Source organism: Ctenopharyngodon idella, chromosome 19 (assembly GCF_019924925.1).
Source record: "Ctenopharyngodon idella isolate HZGC_01 chromosome 19, HZGC01, whole genome shotgun sequence".
Classification (NCBI taxonomy): Eukaryota; Metazoa; Chordata; class Actinopteri; order Cypriniformes; family Xenocyprididae; genus Ctenopharyngodon; species Ctenopharyngodon idella.
The window spans coordinates 23,171,809-23,199,139 of record NC_067238.1 but is presented as its reverse complement, the minus strand read 5'-3'; the positions used below and the strand labels follow the sequence as shown (position 1 = coordinate 23,199,139).

At 37.1% G+C, this 27,331-nt stretch overlaps 2 protein-coding genes across 9 annotated transcripts in view; one reads left to right on the top strand and one right to left on the bottom strand.

The window, feature by feature from the left end:
* The window catches only part of kiaa1522 (KIAA1522 ortholog), a 47,491-nt gene extending 27,435 nt beyond the window's left edge, over positions 1-20,056 (top strand). For 3 of the 8 annotated variants that reach the window (XM_051872171.1, XM_051872169.1, XM_051872172.1), the window contains 6 exons: positions 14,099-14,254; positions 14,388-14,428; positions 14,896-15,022; positions 15,290-15,397; positions 15,552-19,172; positions 19,263-20,056. In XM_051872171.1, the coding sequence (XP_051728131.1) occupies positions 14,099-14,254; positions 14,388-14,428; positions 14,896-15,022; positions 15,290-15,397; positions 15,552-19,172; positions 19,263-19,285 (4,076 nt within the window). In that variant the 3' untranslated portion in view covers positions 19,286-20,056. Of the gene's footprint in view, positions 1-14,098; positions 14,255-14,371; positions 14,475-14,895; positions 15,023-15,289; positions 15,398-15,551; positions 19,173-19,262 lie in introns of those variants that run through there. The other 5 variants (XM_051872170.1, XM_051872173.1, XM_051872174.1 and 2 more) reach the window with 4 other exon arrangements.
* A 748-nt stretch (positions 20,057-20,804) lies between these two features.
* Positions 20,805-26,893, bottom strand: yars1 (tyrosyl-tRNA synthetase 1). Its single transcript, XM_051872503.1, has 14 exons — positions 26,813-26,893; positions 26,429-26,499; positions 25,464-25,610; positions 25,184-25,359; positions 24,881-25,010; positions 24,224-24,304; positions 23,103-23,195; positions 22,829-22,964; positions 22,666-22,751; positions 22,441-22,576; positions 22,173-22,273; positions 21,899-22,092; positions 21,655-21,796; positions 20,805-21,557 (listed from the first exon to the last, which is right to left on the bottom strand). The coding sequence occupies exons 2-14, from the start codon at positions 26,483-26,485 to the stop codon at positions 21,447-21,449; spliced, it is 1,590 nt and encodes a 529-aa protein (XP_051728463.1). The 5' UTR covers positions 26,486-26,499; positions 26,813-26,893; the 3' UTR covers positions 20,805-21,446.
* Positions 26,894-27,331: the final 438 nt, after the last annotated feature.

The following is a 27,331-nucleotide window of genomic DNA, read 5'->3' as shown; positions in this document are numbered from 1 at the left end:
AATCAACAAATAGCATTAAAAAATATGGAAGCTGGGGGGAAAAAAATAAGTATTTTAACACTGAAACCTGCCTTAAAAATAATTAACATTAAAAAAATAAAAAAATAAAATCTGTCAGTATTTACTTATAAAACCTGTATGACTTTAATTTCTCTGTGGAACACAAAAAAGTTATTTAGAATAATGTTTCATTTGTTTTTAACCATTAAGTAAAAGTCAGTGGGGTCCAAAACAAAACTGGACTCCACTGACTTTCATTGTACTGTATGGACAAAAAAATGTTTGTTTCACAGAATAAAGAAATCATGCAGGTTTGTGACAAAAAGAGGGCAAATTTTCATTTTGAGGTGAACTACCTTCATAAAAATTCATTTGAATTACTCTTTTACAATTTACAAATGTGAAATGCAGAGTAATATGAGTAATGTAGATTGTGACCCAACTTCATCTTCGTCAAACAACGCTATTGTGAGTCCTCAAAATGGAACGGTCCACAGCTTTTCACTTGATGCTAAGACACTATGTCATCAGCCTTGCTAGTGCTTTCATGCTAGTTCTGTTAATGAAGTAGGTCATTGTGCTAAAGTCTGCAGTTTTCTCTAGCCTAGCCAGCGCTTAGCTTGCTTACCTATGAACGTCAATGTAAAGAGTTCAGAATTAGCATTCACTCTATGTGAGAAAGCACACTCGCATTTGCCAAAAACCCCTGCTTCATCCTAATAGACTCAAATAAACACTTTGAGGGCAGGTTTATACTCGGTGCATTTCTGCCTTGGTGATTTTAATTGGATTGTATTAAATATTCACATTTTCTTTAGCAAACAAACTATCATTTAGGAGGCGTATGACCAGGCTTGAAAGTTGTCTGATGTAAAGGTCTGCAATTCTCAAGGCCATAGATAGCAGGTTGTATTGACTGGATAATGTTTCAGTGATAGCGGCACAGTGGCTGTATGTGTCAGAGGAGGCTTGTGTGTTACAGTGAGACTGCAGTAAAGTACTTATGATGCATTTATCCTAATGCACAAGGTAAGTTGAGTAAATCACTAAAGCAGTATGGGAGATTTCTGCAGCATATAACATCGGAAGCCACACTTGTCCAAGCAGCATTATTCATTACATTCAGTTCCATCTGCGTTTACTGCAGCTTGCATTGCATCAGGATGGCCGTTTCCTGCACTCATGGTAATTAACTAGAAGGTTAGAGTTGAATTTAGCTAATGGTCGTCTAATTAGTTCACACAAAAAAACGAAGATTTTGTCATCATTTACTCACTGTAAAAAAGTAATGCGCTCTATCTACTCAATAAAATTGTGGCAACAGATTACAAGCAATATTATTAATTAAATTCAACATTCAAATTGAGTTAGAATTAATCAAATTAATTCCTTAAAAGTCAACCATTTAAAATGTGCAAAAATGAGCAAACACCATTACAAAAACCACAAACTGACATAAAAAAACCGATCACCATAATGGTGACCAAACATTTTCAGTAAAATCTAAACTTCTGTTAATTCATGTGTTTCTCTTTCCTTCAGTGATTTCCTTTACTTAAATTTTACTCGTTTTAAATGGTTGACATTTAAGGAATTAATTTGATTAATTCTAACATCAATTCTATTTGTTGAATTTAATTAATAATATTGCTTGTATTCTGTTTCCAACATTTTATGGAGTAGATATAACGTAATACTTTTTTCAGTGTAATGTCATTCCTAACCTGTATGACTTTCTTTTTTTTTTCTGAAGAACACAAAAGTTGATATTTCGAAGAATGATTATGCTGCCAATTTCCATACAGTGAAATTATGTGTTATGACCAATTGTGACAGGCCAGCTTTGAATAAAGCAGCTAATAACTCTGCTAATCATTTTCTCATTTTTTTTTTTCTGCAAAAAGAAAAGGATGTCATATGGGTTTGGTAAACAACATGCCAGTAAGAAAAACTCAGTCAAACACATTTGACTGTTTGTCCTTATATAACACCATAGTGTCTGTTTTCAGAAAACATCTATGTCTGTTCTGTATCAGAATCACACCATGTCCATTAGCATAGACAGAACTGCTTTTTGTCATTATGAGCTTGTTAAAGTAACACGCGCACACACACACACACACACACACACACACACACACACACGTTGGGTTTTCATGTTTTATGGGGACTTTCCATAGACATAATGATTATTATTCTGCACAAACTGTATATTCTATTCCCTACCCCTAACCCTAAACCTATAGAACTTTCATTTCATTTTTACATTTTCAGAATGTTTCCTCATGGGAACCAAAAAATGGATAGTGCCATCTGGACATTGTATCCCCATAACGTAGAGATTACCTGAAAATTTGTAATTTCTTTTAAATTAAATTTTGCTTGATAAAAAAAGGCTCAAGAGTTCATGTAAAGTTGAGTCACCAGACTGACAATTCTCAGTATCCAGAAATTTTAACAAGATATGATTATTTCAGGGTTCATATATCATATGACAGACTCCAGATACTCTATACTTATTTCCTAATGTCACTAATAAAGTCAATATGTCTGAACGATTACCTAAGGCCCTTCTGATATAATTCAGTTACCTTGCTTAATTGTGATGATCTTCACAGAACCTTCAGTCAACTAAAATGCTGATGTTCTTCTTCTGTTGTCTCAGTCAGCCTGTTCATGTCACAGCGCTAATCCAGGTGGCGTCTTTGCCTGCCATCCTGTCTAACAAATTAGACAGCTCAAGACTTGAGCAACTCACATTTACAGCTTCTGATTCATGTGACAAAATCAAGTTGGAAGCAGCGTAATGGAAATGAGAGGGGAAAACTGGAGTGATGACAGTTGATGAAAAAACCACCACTGCCATTGTTTGCAGTCATTTCAACATCTTATAACCAGGGATAGTGTCTTTGTGTGGTCATATTCAACAGGGTTTGTCTTGTTTTAGGAAACAATGATGAAATGATGAAATCTAACAAATGGAATGCTGATATCATTTTCACAGTGTATTTAGTGAGTAATGTAGCAAATATCTTCCATATTAACCTTACATCAGAATAATAGTAAAAATGTTCCAATCATCTGGAAGCAGCAGCATAGTATTTTCCATTTCCTGCCAGTTTTTCATTTTCCTATTACTTCCTATGAGTCTGAATGGAGTTTTTGTTTGATTAAACTTAACAATAATGTACAATGCTAGATATACAGTATATATATATATACACAGTATATATATGTAAGCAATAAGGTACGAGAGGCTGTGCTGTATTGTGAACAAGTCACGGCTGAAGGGCATTGTTAGGCACGATGCGAAGCAGAGTGCTTGCAACCCCTTCAGCCGTGACTTGTTCACGATACAGAACTAGCCTCCAGTACCTAATTGCTTTTATAAAACGGTTACCACACAATACAAATATTGAAGCAACTTTCATGAAGTAAACGTTAACTAAAAGCCTTCCTTCCCCCGGAAAAAAATAGTCCGTGACCGTGAACAGCAACGAAGTTACATTATAATGCCATTAGATGGAATAAATAAATTTATCGTGAATAAAACTCAGAATCAAGGACAGGAACTAACCGTTTTATAAATAAATAAATAATAAATAAATTAAATAGTTCCTGTCCTTGATTCTAGATCAAAAACTACACAACTGGTACAACTGTATCTCTATAATGAAATCATTTAATGTGAAACTATAACACATTTTTATTTAATTGCAACCAAGTGTCTGAAAACATTACATTCAGTTCACACTTGAGTATATTCTTTGAAAGTATATTATTTCCGTAATATGTACTCTTTAAACGTAAACTAAAGTGTTTTCTTTTTCACAAGGGTATTCTTGACTTGGTTCACTCAAACTCTTAGCAAACAAGCGCCACTCACACATTCTTCAGTTTGAAATATACTTTCAGCAAGATGTGACAAGTCTGCCTATTTTTGTCAGCGGGGTCAAAGGTTAAAGGATGGTTGTGAAACCTGGGGTAAGAACCTGTGCAGCTGCAGTATAAAACAACTGTTCACAGAAAGGAAGTAATGAATGTATCATAAAAGCCCTACAGGCTTAGTAACAGTAAACTACATAATTGGGTTTTAGTACTTAAAGAATCTACTAAAAGAACCAGAAAGTTAGGGTGTACCCACACTAGGCACGGTTGCCTTGAACCGAGCCCGAGCGCGATTGTCCCCCCTTCCCACTCCCCCGATGGCCTGCACTCACATTGCACTTAACGTTTCAGGCCGGAGCACGCTTACGTCATATACGATGCAACTTTTTGAATAGAAGAAAACGGGAAGAAATGCACTTTCGCTAAGATGCTGCCTAATAGATTTATCATTTATGCCGTGCAGCGATTTTCTCTTGCACGTATCAGAGGATTATTACAAAGGCAGCAGACGTTAATGGAGGAATGCAGCTTTACTCACAAAATACAATTCCTGTTCATCATTAAGGTGAGAAGCAGACCTGTTATGAAACCCAAATACACTCGAATTAATTACATGAATTGATAAATGTACTATCAGAGTAGTAATAAAGATGTTTGCCATCGTAACGATGACAGTAGTGCACACAAAAGTAGTATCTGTTCCGTGCTCGGGCGCGGTTAGCGCTCACATTGCATGCAAACCGCGCTCGAGCCCAACTGAACCGCGCTCTGGCCCACCTCTTCCAAGTGGGCCAGGGCCGGCTAAACGGACCACGCCTGGGCACGGAACAGAGCGATCACACTTGTCAAACGAACTGGGCTTTGGGGGTCAAGCGTGCCCGGGCACGGTTCAGAGTGCCTAGTGTGAGTACACCCTTACACTGATTTGGAAGAAACACTTCTTTGAAACACGTTAATAGAGACATTCTCCAGGTTTACGTAGTTTTGAACTCAGGTCATGCATCCTTGGCTTTTCAGAATATATAACATGAGCATGGATAGCAAGAGAATATAACTGCAAATAATTTACCATTGAGCAAAACAACAGTTTTCACATGAATGGGTTTAATAGTGTTTTTGGTCAAAAATAGCAATGCAACTTATATATTTCAGGACATAATTAAAGCATCAAAACATTTAAATGCATTGAAAATCAGAGGGAACTCATATGTTAGAAAGTTTATGTGAATATGAGTAACTCAAGAGCTTAAGCTTTGAGGCTTGGACGGTACTCATTGCTGTCCACAACAGCCTTCTGTGGTGTTAAAGAGTAAAAATACCACTGAACTCAAATCCCTCTCAGAATTTCTGTATCCGGCATGTGTTTGATTTAACCACAGGAAGGATATTCGCTATAATATTTACATGTTTTTGGTTACTTTCTATGTCTCTTTCTTTGCCTTTTGTTGGAAGTTTTGACCGCAAAACCTTAGATTACATTGCACAGCATTCCCAACTCCTAGATTTAACTGACAGGGATATTGAAATTGCTTCATAAAAATCAAGTTATGGGGATGTTTTCTGAACTTCTGAATGTATAAAAATATATTATGTGAATGATCCAGATTCAGCCGCACAACGATCTGTGCAGTATCATTTTGTGCTGTATTTGTCGTGACAATGTAATTGACATTGTTTTGGTCAAAACGGATTGTTGCCAGGAGATGTTGCCACTAATGAATGATCAGATGATAAAGAGAGAGAGAGACTCTCAGGGTTACGCTCTGCTAACAGACACTGAAAAATGACAAATAGTCTTTTCAACTCCGGAAAAACTAGACTTAAAAATAGGTTAAAAGCCTTGCTAAGTCAAGGAAGGTGAGATGGATAAGAGAAAGGACATGTGGATGGGCTGTGTTTATGGGTAGATCACACTGAACAATGAAGAAAGACTATAAATATATCACACTAGCATATAGCTAGCTTCAAAGCTAACAGACTAAAGGCCACAAAACTGTATCTGTAAACTTTTATATAAATAAACACCCAACATATTATATCATTTATATTATTATTATTTAATTTTAATTACATTAAACACATCCTCTTAAAGGTACTGTGAACAGTGGCCAGACTGATATCCAGAATGGATATAAATAACAGAGGCATGAGCACATAAACACTGCTATTGCTTAAAGAGAAACAATAGATGCTATTATTTGCATGGTCTAATGTCACCACAACATTTAAGCACCACAGGGTCTTGTACCACTACACACACATAGAGAAAGTACACTGTTTCAAAACAATATTTACAAGGTTCCATTAGCAAGTAAAATAACTGAATCCATAAATGTGCCTATGGCAGCATTTCTGCAAAATATTATGTTGTTTCTTGCAGGGTTCAAAGTTAAATGTTCTGTGAGTGGCACTAAAAGTTCAGATTTATCCAAAACAGATGAGCGTCTGGCAATGTCTTACTATGCTGGCTCTTTTAAGTATCGCGGCAGTCCGGAAATGAAATGTCTGGTGAGTGGCGCTAAAAGGTTAATGTATCGAGTTACTTAACCGATAGGATTAACAGCAAACGTCAGATAAAAATGCATTTGCTGAAGCAACCATGTAATTTTAGCTTGCTTCTGCAAAGCTCTTTTATCGTGACTTCGTGTTTCACGGGACTCGTACTCGAGAGCTCCGCATCACAAGTACAATGCTGTACCAGGTGAGCCAATGAGCAAGTTTACTGTCAGAAAAGCAATACATGTGGATCTGGTTATGTGATACAAATGTTAAAATGTATTCATTTACAAATCATGCACTATAGTAAAAATGTTTTGAGGTCATAACATAATATTGTGCAGATTACTTTTTCAAGTAACTAGTAAAGTAACACATTACTTTTTCATTTTACAGCAAAATATCTAAGTTACTTTTTCGCATTTATTGACTGACAGCTCTCCTTTCCCCATGTTGAGAGAAATAAAGTGCAGATTTGTTGTGTGTGCTGTGTAAACATGATGGTTATTGTAGTTCTAGACTAAATGTGAACACGCATTTACTCATCTCTCTTGCACAAAACATTCAGTATTCCTCAAAATGAATAAAAACAGTGAAGCGCAATCTCAGAATTTTATGCAAACCTGTAATAATTAACTATATTAAATTACACATATATACTTTATGTATTTAATCTCACTTTATTAGCCAGTGTCTTTGCTGCTGACCTTCAATGATCTAATTCAACCATACTTATTAATTAGTGTTGAACTTCCTTCTCCTGTATCCTATTCTTCTTCAATCCAGAATGGCAGCACAGCTGAAAGGTTTGTTTGAGGTGCGCCCTCTACTGTACAGGCATAAATATGCATTTCCTTCAGCCCGAGGCTCATTCATTTCACTTTTGGTGTGAAAGGGCCTTAACATTTGCCAAAAATAGAACTTTTTTGTTGTTATTAAAAAACAAACAAGCAAGCCCAGCCCAGGTGAGAAAAAGTAACGCAAAAGTAATGTAGCGCATTACTTTTCATAAAAAGTAACTAAGTAATGCAATTAGTTACTTTTTTAGGGAGTAAAGCAATATTGTAATGCATTACTTTTAAAAGTAACTTTCCTCAACACTGTGCCTTATTGTGTATTTGAGTGTCTTGGGTGGAGATTGTGAGCGAATGTTTTGAAAATCATGTGATTTTGGAATATACAATGGCCCAAAAAGTATTTGGGTATTTCATTTCATTGAGTGGCATGCAAAGCTTTGCTTGAAAAACTGTACTTGTGCTGTATTTCTTAAAAACAAAAGCCACTTGATTTGCTATTTTGTATCTAATGCAGTGACATATTTATATGTTTCAACTGTGCCTTAAGTGTCCATTAACATTTTTGTAGCCATTGTAAACTTAATAAAAGAAAATACCCTTGAGAACGTCATCTCATGAGCATCTTCTTCCATCTGTATGGATGACTATGTCTGACAGAATGAAAGCCATCTTAAAACATCATAACACCAGCAGAATAAACCCTGCATGCTTCTCAACCCCTCAGGCTCTAAGTATTGATGAAGCTTTCAAGCAGGGGGAGAGCATTACTTTGCACAGTGTTTTTCTTTTTTTGTACTTAAGATTTATAGATGTTTCAAGGGACTTGTAAACATAGATAGATAAAGAACTCCATCAAAGCCAAGAAAATAAACTTGTCCTTAGCTTCCTGACGCTAATGACTTGAGGTGTTACACTGCAGGGCGCTCTAAAATTAACCAGATGATCAGGAGGGGAGGGGAGGAAAGCTGAGGAAAAATGCCTCATCATCTTCTGAGACTTTGAGAAGACGCCCTAACACAGTATCATCTCCTTCAGTCGTTTGGTCAGATTCCTTGAAAACAACACAGAGGCAGTTTTATGAAAGCAACCCATTGTCAGAACGGAAGATTTGGGTCTTATATCTGGGGCAGGACTCTGTTAGTCACGCTTAAACTACCAACTACAGCAGGGCTTACATAGAATTCAATAAATATAAATCAACAAATGACGCACTTGTTGGCAAAAGTCAAGCAGATATAAATCAAGCTAATTCTGTGGGTGTATAATAGTGACAAAGAATGCTAATTTCTAGGCATTTGTACAAATTTATGGAAGATTACACATAGCTAACACACATTGTTTGGTTGAAGCCTATCTGGGATCAAACACAAAGCAAAAGCAATCAAGGAAAAATGTAGAAAATAGAAGCTTAAATAGCTGCAAGGTACATTAACCTTATATTGGTGTTTATCCCAGATTAAGTCGAATGTTAAAGAGAACGCCCTCCTCTGAAAGCCCCAGGCCAACATGATACCACGTTTATAAGCACATAGTCTCACTGGGTGGTGGATATAAATATTTAAAGCATATTGTAGCATATTGTGGTTTCCTCATACTCACACCTACTGGCTATACAATATGCTTGTGTACCTACTTTACTTTACAGACACGAAAACATTTGATTTAAATGAGGGCAGTGATCTGAGAGTGTTCAAGAATAGTTTAGGTTTACTTGCTTTATGGACAACTCAGAACAACAGCTTCTGAACTAAAAATGTTCCTCTATCCGTCGGGAAAACAACTATGTTTATTATGAGTTGCAACAAACAGCCATGTTGTGATATATATATAGTAATATGTTTTGGCTCTCATCTCTGTCAGTTCTACTTTTGTGCATTATCTGGGCATATTTAGGAAACTTTAGGAGAGATGTTCCTTAAGCAGAATGAAGCGAACATATAAACAACAGATACATCCTGTACCACCACCTGGTGGACTTTATGAAACATTATTTTTACATTATAAAAATGACAAAAGCACAAAAAATTACTAAAAATAAAAGTATAATATAAAAGTTATTTCAAAATATTAATACATACTAATAATATATGAACAATACTAAACACTGTCTATCGTTACAAATTAATTGTGTTTATATAAACCCAATTACTAATAGCCAAGTCAGCCAAGTGTTCAGGTTATGCTTCTGTAGTTTAACATAAAATGGCCTCAGTGTCATTTGTTTCCTGTGCATCTAGGGACACAAAAGCTTTAGTGTGAAGAAACTCAAGGGTCTGGTGGTGGTGGTTTAAAGGCATGCTCTTCAATCCTCATCTCACACCATGTGCCAGATGGTGTCTTTTGGCTCCCCTGATAAATATTAATGGGATTTCATGTGTTGGACAACAGGCAGTTGGTAGACTGGGTGCAATCTTAATGACAGACTGAAAAAAGAAAATAAGAAAGTCTATGGGATTTAAAAAAAAAAAAAAAAAAAAAAAAAAAAAAAAATCTAATTGCTTAGAAACATAATAGAACACCTCTTAAACATTTGAGGTACCAATTCATGCATTCAAGGGGTTTGTTCAAATGTAATTAAGATATATTAAAAGTAAGGTTTACCTTAGGAAGCATAAAAAAGGTTCAGAGAATTGAAAATCATTGGTATAAACTAAGAATGGGAAGTTTGCCAGCCGAAATAGTGACCTTTCTTCCTCGGTTTGAAGTGACGCCCATAATTCTCAGCCAGCTCCACTTGAGTCTCTATTCTAGTGCCAAAGCTAGTGTGGCAAGTGAGGACATGGGACGCCCGATAAATGGTTTAATGGTAAAGCGCTGCTGCACCCCCTAAAGAGGTATATGAAACACACCAAATAGTAGCTCATGTTACTCTAAACCTGAAATAATCAAAACTATTTCTGACACCTGCTAAATGAAGCAAATGCCTAAAGAAATAGTACGTTACTCTAAAGCTATTCTTCCAGTCTTGCTACTTAAAGGGGTGGTTCATTATGATTTCACTTTTTTAATTTTAGTTAGTGTGTAAAGTTGCTGTTAGAGCACAAACAACATCTGCAAAGTTACGATGCTCAAAGTTCAAAGCAAAGGGAGATATTTTCTTTTAAAGAGTTCTCTGTTTAAGGACTACAACAAACGGCTGGTAGGGACTACAACGAGCTTCTTCCCGGGTGGGTGACATCACTAACCCTTGCGAGAACACGCAACAAAGGCGTGAGGCCATTTTATTGCAATACAGAATGTATAACACAAATGCAATAGCATGTCATAAAAGCAAGATGCCAACATAACCGTAATTAAACTAAACTAAACCTGTTCTATCTTCATGCAGCATATATTCTCTGGCTCTGTAGGCATCTTACAATAGTTCCCAGACGAGCGATTTATAGATTATCATGTCAGAATATGCTAATCAATGACATTAAGTTATCCCACATCAGCTACATAAATTAAGCAACTAACCATTCAGACACGTCCTGTTGTATTCTACATGTTGTCACTTCTTCTTGAGTCTCTCCATCAGTCCGACTTCAGTTTGAACATAAAAGGCTGAACAGTTTCTGACATTTTCAGTGAGTCTTCGAATCGCGCTGCTAACACTAACAGCAGCTCTTGAAACTCCGCCCTCTGCTTAGGAGAAGCAGCTCATTTGCATTTAAAGGGACACACAAAACGGAGCGTTTTTGCTCACCCTCAAAAAGTGACAAATTTAACTTGCTATAAAAAAATTATCTGTGGAGTATTTTGAGCTAAAACTTCACATACACACTCTGGGGACATCAGAGACTTATTTTACATCTTGAAAAATGGCATTATACCACTCCTTTAAAGCTGTAATAAAGTGTGTAAGATATACAACAAGGTCACTGGAGAAACAAGGTCATTTGAAGAAATAGTTTACCCTAAAATAAAATTTTATTATGATACCCATATGATTTTTGGTGGTTTGAAAACTGTTTAACACTTCTCTTTCATAAAATGGAAGCCTACAAGTTTTAAATAACGACTATCGTATGGCTTTAGGAGTCCTGGAAAATAGAGCTTGAGTCATGCACTTTTATATTATGTAAAGCTTGACAGCAGCAAGTCAAAATATGACTACCGTGTATGGAAAAGAGCAGCGTGAACTTTCTTCAAAACATCTCATTTTGTGCTTTAGAGGTTTGGAACAGTGTTAAAATCAAAATTTTCAGTTTTGTGTAAACTATTCCTTTAAAAAGTTTAAATAACCATCATAATACCCACCAAAAAGTTGAATCACTATTTAACACTTTAGATGAAGTGTTTGATTCTAGACACAGTCCCTGTGAAAAAAATTAAATCAAATCTATATGCCTTTTACAATTCATAATGTGTACCGTGGGTCAAATCGTAGAGCAGATGCCCTGATCTTAGTGTGGCATGTTTCCAAGCAGATTTTAGGGGTGGCAGATTAGCCAGGCTCCCCCGTCAAGGCAAATCCCAAGTTCAGTTGGTGTATGGCACAATGGGGGAAAACAGCCAACACGTTGGGGGACACCACACAGTAAGATGTTGACAAAAGCCGGGGCGAGGGGGAGGACAGATGAAGAGGGGTGGGAAAGATCAGGGCAGCTGGAGGATTGGTGGCAAACAGTAGATCTCATTGTGTCCGAACTGATTATCCTTTACGGAAGACAGCTAGTTGACATCACTTGGTCCGTGTCTGCAGGAGTGGACGGTTAGTCATGATGCTGCTTGGTGAAAGAGTGTATATCTTATCATTTAAGTAAGAGACACTTTCAAACTACAATGATCTCCGCCTGGACCTTTATCTCAAGATAGACATGGTTGTGTTTATAAGTAAAAACGTTCGGTCTCTGTTGTCAATCTTCAAGAAGAAGGGTGAGTAGACTGATCCAAGAATTCTGACAGATCCGAGAATTTATAGATGATTATTCACCTTCAAACATTAATATTTCTCCTTGTTCTCAAGCTACTGTTTACATATTGTCTCTTCCATGTGAATCTTGATTATTCTAGTTAATTTATCTAGAGTACTAGACTTAACAGATATTTGTAAGCATGTACTTGTTACAACATTAAGTTCAGACATACAGAAGTTTAACCTTCCATACAAAGCACAAATGGCACAATAAGCGTAAATACAAAAAAATATTTCACTGTTGTAGATTCATACCTGTCCTGGCATTGTGGTTGTTGGAGGCAAGGTTCTCTGTATATATGTAACAGGTGGCTTCTTAACACTAAGGGTTAATGAAATGCTCATAAATTTACAGACTCAATACTAATATTCCTGAATAGACAGAGATTATTATTACAGAGTAAAAAGAGAATAAGTTCATTATCTTGCCGTTTGGCGTTCATACATGAGGTAACAGGGTCGGGAGCCACTTGATTTTTTATATTATAGCCACTTTATATTAGGGGACATTGTTTGTAAATGTTCATTTTTGTATATTACTCTTAAAATGAACAAAATTAAAAGAATGTTCCAAGTTAAATTCTCATTTGTAAAACAAACCCTCAAAAATGTGTTAACTGAAATTCACTTGAAATGGAAACAGAGTACAAACCGAGTTGTATTGAACATGGTAACATTCCTTTAACTTTAAAAAGGAGTAATTTGCGAAATAGACTCTTACAGTGCACTTGCCTCCAGTGTGTGTTTCGACTCTGTTGTATCACAATGTCTGTAGTCAGTGCCACTGCCAGGACACCTGAAACCCCCATGGGGTGTACTATACAAAAAGCTTAAAAGTTGATACCAAGTGAACAGTTAGAAATCTACATAAATAGCTAAGAGACTGAGGAAAAGATCTCTTTTAAGGGAAAATCCCTGTCCTAAAACACTCCCATTAACTCCATTTTGCAATGCCTTTTGAAACATCAAAAAGGTTACCTCATGGCCAGTACTTTAAAGCACTTAGGAGGTACGCAAAGAAGATGATATAGGAGTATGAGGCTTCTCGCTGTTCCTTTAAGAGAGCCCCAGTCCAACAATAGGTCCGTTTCTCCCTATTGTAATGTTAACAGTGAGCCTCAGTGCAAGTCAGATACTAATTAAAGTAATGCACGTTTTAGGAATAAATTTGCCAATAAGATGTAACATTAGGTCACCCTACAGCATTTTCTAGAAAATGTCTGAATATTCTCATTGGGTCAAACCAGATTATATAGTATCTGCTACCAAGAACAACTGCTGTGTTATGATTGCTGAGAATTTAGGTGCATTGGCCTTGTTTGGAGGATTCATCTCAGTTACAGCCAAGCTTGGTCTTGTTGGGTAATAAACAAGTACTTGACTGGAATGATTCAGAATGAAATTGATAGAAGATTTAAATAAAGAAAGAAAAAACTATTTTCTGTGAACGCAGAGGCCCTTGTGCTGCCATATGCTAAACAGAGGCAGTGAAGCAAAGGGTAATCTGGTATTTCAAGGAATTAAAGATCAGAAGGGATTACCTGATCACAGCATGAGTGTGAAGTCCATTGCTACTTTGGAAATCTATCAACGTGTGCCGCTAATGCCTGTCAACAATCTGAATAAAATTAGCTGCCAGCATTAGCAGGTGTTGCTACTGGATAGAGAAAGAATGGGCAGAGTTAAATCATTTGACAGCCAGATTTCAAGGCTTTCATTGAACCTCATTCACAAAATGGGGATGTGGAAATCTTTAATCAGTCATGTTTCAAATTTCTCACTGCATTAATAAAAATAATCGATGGGGATATTTGTGGATGTTGACATTTTAGCCTCTAGCAAAACTGTGCTTCTTATGCATCATCATCTTGATTTGATTTGGAAGAAATAGTTAAACTTTCCTTAAACTCTCCTTAAACTTTGATAGACCAGCTATGATTTTTAAGAGAATCTTTTGGCAAAGACAGCATCCATTTTTATGTGAATAACAATACCTTTCCCTTCCCTCTATTTTTAGCAGGCCAAAAGCAAGATGAACAAAGAAAGCTGACTGTACATTACACGGCTTCCCAGCACTACCAGGAGAATGTGTTCATAGAAGGGAGCAGGCCACAGTACCTGGAAGACCTGCATACAGAGGCTCAGGAGGGACTGAAGATACTACAACAGGAGGGTGAGCCTCATACTCAAATCAATAACACAAAACATACTGCTCTATGACAACCTTGATGCACTGCTCACATTCTGGCCTTCTAACATACAGCTGTGTTTTCTGATGCACCTCACTCAGTCTTTCTTCCATGCAGAGCACAAAAATGGGGTGGACTTTCAGGATGATCAGACTGTGGTAAGTCTCTGAAGTAAAAAAAAAAAAAAAAAAAAAAAAAAGAATTCTGTAGTCAAAACTAAATAGACAAAAGTAGCTAAATTTAAACAAATAAATGTTTTTAAACTCCCTACAGTAGTAATTCTGGTCTATCCCAACTCTTAGATCTTTACCTTCTCAACTGTATATAACAATAAAAACCACAAGACACAGTCATAAAACTTTAATTAAATTTTTTTTAGGTTTCAGGTACCAGATCCAACAAACCTCTTATGATAAGAAGCCTTAGTTGTAATAGTGAGGAAATTATCACCAAGAGCTTTCTTTGTTTTTTTCAACCAGAAGATTTTGTACCCTGTTTATGGACTTCATTCATTCTTTAATATCCAAATATGTATAAATTTAATAAATAAATGTATAAATATTTATAAATGTATAAATAACTTTTATCGGATTGCTTTCTAACGATCATCTCCATTTCTTGACAGCCAGAGGAAGACACAAGCTCAAAAGAAAGAGATGAATCACTTGAGACTGATAGCACTGCTGAGCAATCTGTCATTTCAGTGTCGACTGTCTCAGCAGTCTCCTCGCATCCAGTGCTTACACGTCAAGGTATACAATACTGACTTAAAGAAGGTCTTAAAATAAGGCACATGCTACCTCTTTTATCCTCTAATGTGTGGTATAGCAATGCAAAGACAAAAAAATGCATTTGTCAAAATTAAGTTATGATCTGTCCTGTAATAGACGGGTTCAGAGAAAACGTGGAAAAAAAGTTATCAAAGATTGTTGTTTTTTTACTGCCATTACTTCTCAAAACAACTAAAGAGAATGGCATGACATCTTTTTTTTCAATATCTGATTGATCTACCACTTTAGGTTCTACATTTAAGCCCTTGAACCCAGTTAAACGACTGGACAAGACCAAGAGGAGAAGTAGAAGAACGACTATCATGGGCATACCACAGCAAGTTCAAAAAGAATTGGGCAAGTAAAACCATGTTATTATCAGATAAAAAATAAAAACAGGTTTTTGAGAATTACATTCCTTAAAACAGCAACTTTGACAAGTATATGAGATTACACAGCTATTCTGCCAACAACAGAAGAATGACATTACTTTGCTTTTTTTCTACTTAAGATATGGCAAGAGGAACTATACTGCAGCAGCTTCCAAACAGAGAACGTGATGAAGATGATTCATCTGGCACAGTTGTCATTCCAACAATTGATGGAGAGCTCCCTTTAGTAAATCAGGAAGGGGCTCGTGTACACCTGCAGAACATTGAGGTCCTTCAGACATCAAGAGATGAGGAGTTCCTAAGAAACCACATCCATTCTGTCTATCAAGATGAGTTAAACCGAAAGCTTGGGCTAGGAGCATGCCCTACGCAGAGGCCTAAGTCTCTTGCTGTGCCTGGGATGACCACTTCCTCTTTCCTGCATGAGCCTCAAGGTCCCGTTATGTCTATTTCACCACAGGCAACGTATTTATCCAAAATTATTCCAAATGCAATTCTGCCTGCTGCAATAGATATCATTGAAATTAATCATGATCACAGCCGGCGCAGTGCCAGTACAGTCAGCAAGAGCAGTTTAGCATCAGCTAGCCCAGCTTCTTCACGGTCTGGAGGTGGGACAAATCAAGGTCCACTTACCGCTAGCTCCATCAAGAGCCATTCGCAATCATCTGAGACTGTCGTCTCCAACTCCTCTACAATCTCTTCAAAAGGAAGGTGTCTACCAACCTTTGTTGCTGACAACACCAAAGAAGTTTCAGATTTAATCCCAAAGGACATGAGTGTTACAAGCTCAAGCAGTAAAGATACAAATCACAGACTAGAACAAAAGGAGTTGGGTGATGCAGGGGACAATGTTAGAAACAGCCAATCGTTCTCTCGTAGTCTCTCTGTAATGAAGACAAAACTACCACCAGCGCCACCTCAGAGAACCTATTCCCTGCACCATGAAAAACTTAAGCGAAGATCAAGGGAGCGGGTAGACATAAAAGATCTCAAAGATATGGCACCAAATGATGAGCAAACAGGTAGAGATCTCAGCAGTACAAAAGAAGATCATCAGTCCACCAAAAACGAGAAGAGTGCTGTCCATTCTTCTGTGCTCAGCTCATTTAGAGATTTCCAGACATCTGTGGAATCTAGCCCACTTAGTCCTGATCAAGCATTTACTGGAAGTCATGTCAGATTAAGTAACTCATCTCCAAAGAAAACTGGAGAATCGGGTGAAAACAAATTTGATAGGACTTTGTCTCCTTCAAGTGGATACTCAAGTCAAAGTGGGACACCTACGCATTCCCCTAAAGAGGTTAGTCCCTCCTCACCTGGAAAGAGAAGAGTTAAGCCTTCAAAACCAGAGAGAGCAGGTGTACAGAGCTCACCGGTGGTTTCAGTCTCTTCGTCAATGACATCTCTGTCTTCAGTCACATCAGATACAGTGCATCAGGACATTCAAACCAACACCACTCCATCAGAGCCACTGAAGTGCTCCCCTCCGCTTACAACAGTGAAAAACAAGGTGACACCTACACACCCAACTACTGCTCTTAGGGAACTCTTTAACATTCCCCCTCCACCCAAGGTAAAAGCCCCATCTCCCCCACCCCCTGAAACTTGGATTCACAATAAACGCACACTTGAACTATTATGTGGCCCAGGTCCAAACCCTCATAAGTTACATCAGCTTCAAAAACAGCAAAAAAAGTCATCAATAGGTAAAAATCAAAACACAAAGTCAATGCAAATCCTTGAACAAATGGTCCCAAAGACACAGACAACAGAAGAAATAAAGACTGGGACTCAAGTGGAGAACAAAGAAGCTGTAAAAGAACAAAATGAGTCCATGTCAATACAAGTGCTTGAACAAACATCGGCAGAACCTCCAGATGTGAGGCATAATGGAAGCTCAACATTACATAATGAACTAGAAAGTCCAGAAACTCTTGCAGAGGTCAACCAGATGATTTGTTTAAAAGAGGAGAAAACTGTAGAGGACCAAAAGGAAAGAGGAAGTCAAACCCTCCCTACAACGAAGGTACCAACTATCAAAGTTGATCAAAGTATGCTGTCACAAACAAACTGTGAAGTCAAAACAAATGGTGAAATTGTGAGCACATCTCTCCCCAAAAATGACGAAGCCAATGAGGAGATCCAAAAAAACGACCATGTTAAGGGCATTTTGAATCATAAACCAATGCAAACTCTTGGTATAGAAGTACCTGATGTCAATGGCATTTCTCCACCTCCTTCTCCACCTCCAGAACACCACCCTCCTCCACCACCTACTAAAAAGATGTCAGCCTCTTCAGTGTCTATACCACCATCTAAAGAGGAAGAGGAACAGAAGCAAGAAACAGAGGGACAGAAGCAAGAAACAGAGGAACAGAAGCAAGAAACAGAGGAACAGGTGACTCTTCTGGAGTCTTCTTGGCCTCCACCACCACCACCAATGGAAGAGTCTACTGACTTGATGTTTGAGGAACAAGATGAACTTGACTTCCCCCCACCACCTCCTTCGTTCGTACATGAACCCCTTTCAAAGATATCTGTCAATTGCCACGAAGAATCATGTGAACAGCAAGCCAATACAGAATTGGTGTCATCTAACGCCTCAGATATGAACAGCAGTCCAGACCAAAACTCAGAAATACATACCAATCTCCCAAAAAGAATTGTACAAAATGGTATGGAGAATAGACAACAAGATAAGCCTTGTAATAACGCCTCAGACTTCTCGGTGGACCAAGTTGGCATGGAAAACACAACCGTAGCCTCTCCTAAAATGTCCTTTTTATTACCAGATGAACTTGTACAAGGGGAAGATTCATCAGAGCATGCATCACCTGATACCCAAGCAGATTCCAATGTGCTGCTTGCACCTCCGCTTCCAGTGGAAAACCAATCTATTGTTAACTCACGAAGGCAACTGGGCCTTTTAAACAAAGACAACCGGAGCAAAGAACTGTTGTGTCGCAACAAAAGCACACCTATTCCAAAGGAAGATGCCAACATTCCACTTGTCACACCTTCCTTGCTTCAAATGGTGCGACTACGATCTGTAAATGTCGGGGAAGATAACAATGATAGCAAACCAAGTACTGAGACCACAACAAATGAGGATCACAGTATTACTAGTCAAGCAACACCACAAAAGCCCATTCGCAAATCCTTGGCTTTGAAGTCCAACTCACCTGCTAAGTCATCTCCTGCTCCAGCTACAGTCCCATCCATGTGTCTTCAGGAGGCTATACGTATGAAGACAGCTGCTATGTCCTCCAGTGGAGTACCTGCAATGCTAAATCTACGCTTATCCTCAGCTAGCAGTGCTAGTTCACCTGTGCCATCCCCTAAAACACCAGACGGCTCTGACTTACATAGCTCCCCTGCATCTACAGCCAGTTTTATATTCTCCAAAAGCACAAAAAAAGTTATCATTGAAACACCTACTTCGCCTGAGGTCCAAGCAAGCCTCAGACAGAGTCTTGCAGCTGAGATAATGCAGGTTTCTGACCAAGCCAAGACGATGATTACAAATGGAACAAAAAAGCCAATTAAGGTGCCGCCACCTGTTGCTAAGAAACCAGTGCATGGAACAAATCCTCCCAACAAGATGGAGACTGCAACACCGGATAAGACAGAGATCTTGACAAGTAAACAAATAATGAGGGTTGAAGTTAATGGGCAAAGTGATCCAGTGCATCCTGCTGGCCAGCGAGCACAATCATTAGGCAGCCAGGAGCAAGCAAGTAAGGAAGCATTCACAGGTTATTTCAATTTGTGCATGAAATACAGATGGAACCATGTAAATGATTATTATAACTACATTTCTTTTTCAGGAAGTACAGACACTGCATGTTGAAGAGTCATGGTATATGAGTTGAGTTTTGATTGGACTGTTTAGTCACAGTCTGGCAAAGACAAGAGGACAAAGCAAGTGATAAAAGCCCAAGTGAGATTGCGATCAAGGATCCATGGATACCACAACTGTCTTAAAAGCCTTAGCCTGATAATGGCCTTCAAATGTATGCAAAAAGCTTTTCCCCCCAATCCATTTTATAAAACAGCTTTATTAAAACTTTCAAGTATTTTTCTAAATGAGTTTCTGTGCTCTGGAAAAGTTACTTTTAGTTTATTTTGGACTTATCAAAGCTAATGACTGCAAGATTGAACTGACATCTAGTGGTCACTAGTGGTAGTAATCACTGCTTGGCGCAAAAAGGTCAACTCCTGTGTTATAATTTTCTGACATATCCAAATATGTTCAAGCACAGAGATTGATTGCTAGCTTTTAATGAAAGAAGCTGATTCTACTACAGTTTTTGAAAGTTTTAGTGCTACTGCAATCAGCTTTCAGCAAATATGTATACAGTACATGTACAGAACTGTCTGTTACCTTTATGAATTCTGAAGTATGCTGACCATTTACTTTTCATTAAAGCACTTTGTAAGCTAAATGCTGCATTTCTGTTGGAACCAGCAAACTAGTAAGAGTATTGATTGATGGTCCCTCTAAATTTGATGTAAAAATATATATACATATATTTTAGTGGCTATTTACTTCCAAGGGGGTGAATAGAATTACTACACTGTTTTAAAAATAAATATGCATTAAAAGATATTTATAGATTTACCCTGTTTTGACTGTTTTTAAATTCCTTTTTCATACAAATATAACATTATTTATTTTTGGGGCAGTTTCGGGCACTTATGGTTAGAGTCAGTCTTGTAACCAGAAGGTCACGGGTTCGAGTCTCAGTACCGGCAGGAAACGTAGGTGGGGGGAGTGAATGAACAGCGCTCTCTTCCACTCTCATTACCCACAACTGAGGCGCCCTTGAGCAAGGCAATAAACCCCCAGTCGCTCCCCGGGCGCCACAGCTAGAATGACTGCCCACTGCTCCGGGTGTGGGTGGGTGGGTGGGTGGGTGTGTGTGTGTGTGTGTGTTAAATACTTACTGCTGTGTGTGCGCACTTGGATGGGTGAAATGCAGAGCACAAATTCCGAGCATGGGACACCATACTTGGGTACACATCACCTCACTTTCACTTTCACCATTATATACAGTCTTTGTCCCCCATACTACCATATATGTAGTGTTTGTCTTATTAATGTATGCCGTGTAACTATTCATTCATCAAACTAAATACAGTGCATCACCAAACAGAAAACCTTTTCATGTTCTCTGGTAAAGCTTTTTTCAGTACAGCAAAATAGACAAATGAGTTACAATATAATTCCCATTATCTTCAATCAAGCATTAATTCTTAATGTTTTTTAATATACTTAGATATCGCTTTTCAATAGATCATGACAAAAACTGCAAAGGTACCTTTGAAGACATTTCCATAATTATTTCCATCAAGACATATAGAAAAAATGGTTATGAATCATCGTTTATTTCAGTGAGTTTGGTTAACATTAGATGAGTTCTGAATGTTACATTGCATGAAATTTGAGGTGTTTCCTTGTGAACTAAGCTACACTGATCCTAAAATATTTACCTATAACAGTTTATGTATGTAGATTGTTCATGTCTGAACCGTTTCCATTGATGTTTAAATAGTTTAAAAATTGTCAGACTGGAGACTGATCATTGTAAGCAGTGATCTATTTCCATAAATGGCACCACAGGAAGACCTGAGTTTGAGGACAACAGATGAACTCCTGCAAGATTCTTCATTTGTCATTTAAACAAATGAGCATGATATTATTTACTGCAGTACTTAATGCGTAAAACATCTTGGACGGCAATACATGCAATGTAAAGCATAGACGATACCCATATGTATTCTGCTGCAGTAATTGTGTGCTATTAAATCATTTACAGGTTGATATGGCTAAATGAGACAGTAGAAATTAAATAATGGCATTATAAGCCATTTGTTTTTCCATCAGAGTCAGTTAGCAGTTCTTGATGGCTATGATGAGTAACACCTGACACTGTGTAATTGTCATGAGGATATTGGGCTGTCATGGAAACTCAAGCTTTGAAGATTTTAAGAAAAATGGTGAAGACGGTCTAGCTAATATTTCCACCTTTCAGTGTTTTACAGGTAATCTGTCCTAGTTTGGTCATCAGATTCTGCTCTTTCCATTGTGCAACATACTCGCCTGAGATCTTCAGATCCACCTGAAGAGATCAGACAAATAAACATACAACCAAGAATAAGACACAGTGATACCATAATATCAGTGTTTAAGTACAAAAAAATATAAAACTCACATACCTGTAACTTCTCAAACACCTTTTTCTTTGGTTTCAATTCATCATCTGGTTTGCCAGATTCATAACCTTCTACAAAAACACGGTCTCCTGGTGCTGATCCTTCTGGTGGATCCAAAGGCTCCACTTTCCTGGGCTCTCCCTCACTGAAGGCCATCACATTTAGAAAGACAAAATGACTTTTACTATAAGAAAATTTTCACTGATTGAATGAAATAGTTTAATTAAGGTGTATCAGTCCTACTAACATTGAAGCACAGAGCAGCATAGCCTGGGATTCAATCCCCCTCATCTTCTGGGGCTTTAGGTTGCAAAGCAACACTACAAGACGGTCCTGAAGCTGCTCCTGGGAGATGTAGGCCACCAGTCCACTCACTACAGTCCGTGGCTGTTCCTCCCCCACATCAATCTTCTCTAAATATAGCGAGTCTGCATCTGGATGCTAACAAGTAAAGAAAAAGATTATTAAAACATCTTCTTATTGGAAAAATAAATCGTAAAATTATTGCTGGATGCCTTTACCTTTTCTACACTGATGACTTTGCCTACTCTGATGTCCAGTCTGGATGGGATGACCTCCTCCTCATCTGCGGTTTGTTTAGGGTTGCCCTTCGCTCCTCCTTCTGTGAAGCAATGACAATCAAACTGTGTAAATGTGCAAATTCTTCCTTTTCCTAAAACTCATTCTAGTACTTGAAGAAGCACCAATTTGTATTTTATTGTTAAATGGGATCATAAGAGTCAGTGATTTTGTCCAAAATGTTTTTAGACATTGTGTATTTTCACTCACTGTTTTTAGAGGGCTCTGGGTAAGCTGATGTTGTCAGTTTCCTCAACTCTGGGGTTTCAAACTTCTTCCTGATGGGGTCCAACAGCTTGTTAAGAGCTAACTCTACTGAAGCCTTCAGGTCACCAGGATGGATTTCCTGCAGGTACAAGCAGTGCAGGAGTCAACATATGATGAATTTATGTAAACGTGTCATTTTTACATTAAAGATAAGCACTGTTCAGATACCTCTGCAGCAAAGTCCTTCTCCACTTCCTCATAGTCAGTGTAGACTTTGTCGCCACCCCACTTTGGATCTCTTTTAATCACAAACTCTGAAAAAAGAACACATAATTAAGCACTTATCTAGATGTTTACATTTTCTAAAGATTTTTTTTTTACCTGAGCTTACCTGAATGCAGCGGGAAAAGCACATGCTTGACGAAGGACAGAACTCCATTATTCTCAACATTTCCAGGCTCACAGAATGCCTTTTTTAGCTTCTTCTTCACCTCTTGGTTCTTATCCAGCAGGTCAATCTTGGACTCCTGATATCAGACATGAAAGTTTGAGAATGTTGATTCAATCCGACATACAACAGCATAAGCCACTATCCAATCCCATCCCATCAAATCGATAGGATTCTTTGATTATATGAATCTTCAAAGGTGTAGATGGTACCGTACCTCCTCAGAGGAGCTCATCTTTCCCCCGGTCAGTCCAGGCACCATTGGGTTCATCATGTGGATACGTTTGGTGTACCCAAGAGAGGGCAGGTACTGCAAAAGAAAAAAAAAAAAAGAAAAAACTCATTTAGAGGGTATGCATCTACGTCACTTTCCCACCGGAACACGCTCCCTCGGCTGGACTGAGTGGCAAAAGAACCTGCTGCATGACTGGATTTAATAGGGGAAACTGCGAAAACGTGAGTAAAACAAACGATTATAATAAAGGTTGGGCTCGAAAGTGTTTCTTACAACTTGTCAAATAAACCTAATCCATGGATATTGACATGCAGCCAGGAATAGTGTTTCCTGACATTTATATGTGCCTGATTTTGACGCCGGGGAAATACATAAAGCAAATCTGCCTGTGAATATTTTATATAACTACAATATAAGTAGGTTTAAATCTGAGTTTTTATATATATATATATATATATATATATATATATATATATATATATATATATATATATATATATATATATATATATATATATATATATCATATTGTCCAGCCCTAAAACTTGCATAGTTTTTGTCAGTGTTTATTTAAAAACACCCAATTATGCAGAATATAAGATGGTAAGTATTTAATTGATGATTTGTCAACACAATATATAACAATATAATATATATGGTATGATTTTACCTCAAAATCCAACATTTTGACACAAAATGATAACTGCAAATCCATGTTTCTCTGCCTGGAGTCCAGATGTTTCTGTGAATTGCAGTGATCCAATTGCTTCTTTTTTTCTGTAGCTTTCGGCAGTCTTTAAAAATATACCTCAGATTTTGTGTCAAAGCTATTTGTACAGTCAATCGCAAAGCTCTTTCCCATTTTGGATGTGTTTTGTGTTATTTTCGCGGCATTCATGCTGAAAACCAATGCTGCCACTGCCAATGCTGTCTTTGTGCCACTCAGTGGGCGTAACCGCAGTCATAACGGCCGACGGTGACATCACGTGCATACCCTCTATTCCAAGTATTGTAAATATTGTAATAATACAGTGAGATTTCCTACTGGCACACTAAAGTAAAAACGTATGTATAGATGTGAATTTGAAAAACATCAAATGTACCTTCTCTGCTAATGTGAATATTTTCCTCTGATCCACACCCCCGAACTGAGCATCTACTTTTAAGTACTCCTCATCCAGTGCCTGATGGAAATAGTAAAAAACAAAACAATATCACAGTCTGGAATATGCCGCAAATTAGAATAATAAACAGAACACCACTACTCTTTATGAAATGTATGTTTAAATAGGAGAACAAATTAGTCAAAAGTACATTTATGTAATCAAAAATGCAAAAGATTATTACAATTTTAAAATAACTGTTTTCAATTTTAAATGTAATTTATTCATCTGATGGCAAAGCTGAGTTTTCAGCATGATTACTCCAGCCTTCGGTGTCACATGATCCTTCAGAAATCATTCTAATATGCTGATTTGCTGCTCAATAAATATTTCTTAGTATTATTAATGTTCAACAGTTGTGCTTCTTATTTTTCTTTTCTTTTTTTTCCTTTTTTTTGTGGAAACTCTGGTGCATTTTTTTTTTTTTTTTTTTCAGGATTCTTTGATTAACAGAAAGTTATAAGAACAGCATTCTTGAAAACAAAAAAAACAACTTAAAATAATGTAAATGTCTTTGCTGTCACTTATGATTAATTCAATGTATCCTTTCTGAATAAAAATATAGAAAAAAAGGTTAGCAAAAGACGATCTGCATACCTGTAGTCCAGGATACAGCAGACCACTCAGAAGAGGATGCTCAACCTGTTTGACCACCTCAGCACCTGCTTTCTTTGCATCATGTTCAGTGACCATGGATGACAGTCGGTAAACATCCAGAGTGTATTCTCTATAATGGATCAACCATACAAAGACATTGTAATTTGCATTTGCTTTCTTTATATTCTTTCTTAATCTGTAAAAACCATTTACCAGTACAATAATTGGAATATATATAAAATCATGTTCTTGGTCAATTACCATCCAACGTAATACAGTATTTAAATAAAGAGGAGCGGTTACCTGCTGAGCTGAAAGTCTGTGCCTTTGACAAATTTGAGTTTGTCAAGGGGAACTCCAATGCTCTCCAACATGGCCTTAATGATCTGCTCATAATACTTCACCCTGAGCTCCAGCAGCTCCCAGGGAGCCTTCATGTTGTCCAGGTAGGCGTGGAGATCAGCAAAGAGGATGGTCACCTATAGAACAGAAACCTAAATAGGTATACACACCAATGCAACACACTAGAGATAAGTGCTTATATGCTGACATTCAGAATCAATACAGAACGCCAAAGACAAACCTCACAGCCCGCCTTCAGGAAGTCAGCGATCTTTGACATGGGGACAAAGTAAGCCACATGGGGTTTGCCTGTGGTTGCTGTTCCCCAGTAAACCTTCAATTCCCTCTCCTTCAGGATCTCCTTCAACCTCTCCTCACCAAGAACCTCCTGAGAAAACAACAGTGGCAGAAACAGTATGTTGAAATTGACAGAGCAGATATGAAGGACTAAACCTGCAGAAAGAATGAATGATTGATTGACTTATTTGATAAAACAAATATAATTAATTTTTAAATAAATGTAATCCTACATTTATCTTTGAATTACTTTTTATTTTCTGTATTTATTTACTTGCTCTTTCATTTATTTTATTTACTTTTATTCATATTTATTTATGTTAGTTTATTTTTATATTTATTTATTCCCACATTTATTTCTATTTTATTTATTAATACATTTATTTGCCCTCCCTCAAAGGTGAGTATAAATAAATATAACAATAAATAAACTCATAAAGAAATGTAAAACTAAATGTAAACGTATTAACTAAAACTAAAAAAATAAATGAATGAATAAATAACAGTTAAAAAAAATTAAAAATAAATTGAAAACTAAATACAGAAAATAACAAATGAAAAACAATACGAAAATAAATTCAGGATTAAATTGATTATATTTGTTTTATCAAGACATTTATTCCTTTATTTTCCTATTAGTACATTACTTATTTATTTATTTTTACATATATATGTATTTATTGGTTTACTTTTCTCTGCAGGTTTTGGGACTCCATACCACTGATGGTGCATGTAAAAATGAAAATGAATCTCTTCAAAACAATAACAGAAATCCCTTGAAATTCTTTCAGTATGCTCCTTTGACATGATACTTCGAATATTAAATTTAGATTACATCTAAATCTACTGCTACATTAGGAATCTCAAACCAAACAGAAGATTCCAGATACTGCTCTCTACTATTTTTACCTGAAGGTTCCTGGTGATGAGCTGGAACTTCTCATCAGGACTCAGCTGCTCTCCCATGATGTCTGCTGCTTCTGTGCAAATTAAGTAATAGGCATGCTTATAGGTCAATAACGAAGATGAACTCTACTTGTGATTCTGGTGTCAGTCATATGTCCAAACTGATATTTCTAGGATCAGTTATTTAGCCATGGCTTAAAAAAGGTGACGTCCACTATGAATGAATCGCTGAGGATGAGCTCTTTAATATCCATTTCAAAGAATGATAGAAACACTACAAAGCAGACAATCAATCGGCATAAAATTGAATATTATCTTGTAATGTCAGTGAATAATATGAGTGACGACAAAAGCTATAAAGATATAAAATAAAATAAAAAAGCTCACCGGTTATTGCTGAGAAACGTGTGTGCCGGTGACAGGCTCTTCCGGTTAAAACAAGATTTCATCACGTATTTCATAATAAAAGCCCTATCAGACATGTCAATGATTAAAAGTTAGCATCATCAATTTAAATAAAAATATTTGGATATATATCTGTGAAATATAGTGGATAAATCTAACTAAATATGCATTAAATATGTATTATTATTATTATTATTTATTTTGTTTTAAATACCGCTTTGTAATGTGGTAGTGTTGCATCAGCTCTGAACAATCAATTGTCCAGCTATTCATCAACAGGAAGAGTAATCGACTGAAGAACACCGAACTGCGATCCATTGCAAAATAGCTGGTTATTTCCATCAGGGGGCGCTCCTACACAGAGCCACATTATAAACGTTCATGACTTCTTTTTTTTTTTTTCATTCTTTTTTGAATTAAAATATTTTTAGGATTACTGACCGGCACTTTAAAAAGTAACAGGTAACGCAGTACCATGTCTTTCATAACCAATATTGACAA

Coding starts and splice junctions, on each gene's coding strand:
- yars1 (XM_051872503.1), bottom strand. CDS start 26,485: ATGGGAGAGCAGCTGAGTCCTGATGAGAAGTTCCAGCTCATCACCAGG. Junction 23,196..24,223: donor TATTCACATTAGCAGAGAAG/GTACATTTGATG, acceptor TTTCTTTTGCAG/TACCTGCCCTCTCTTGGGTA. Junction 22,093..22,172: donor AAGTCATCAGTGTAGAAAAG/GTAAAGGCATCC, acceptor TTTACTTGTTAG/CATCCAGATGCAGACTCGCT.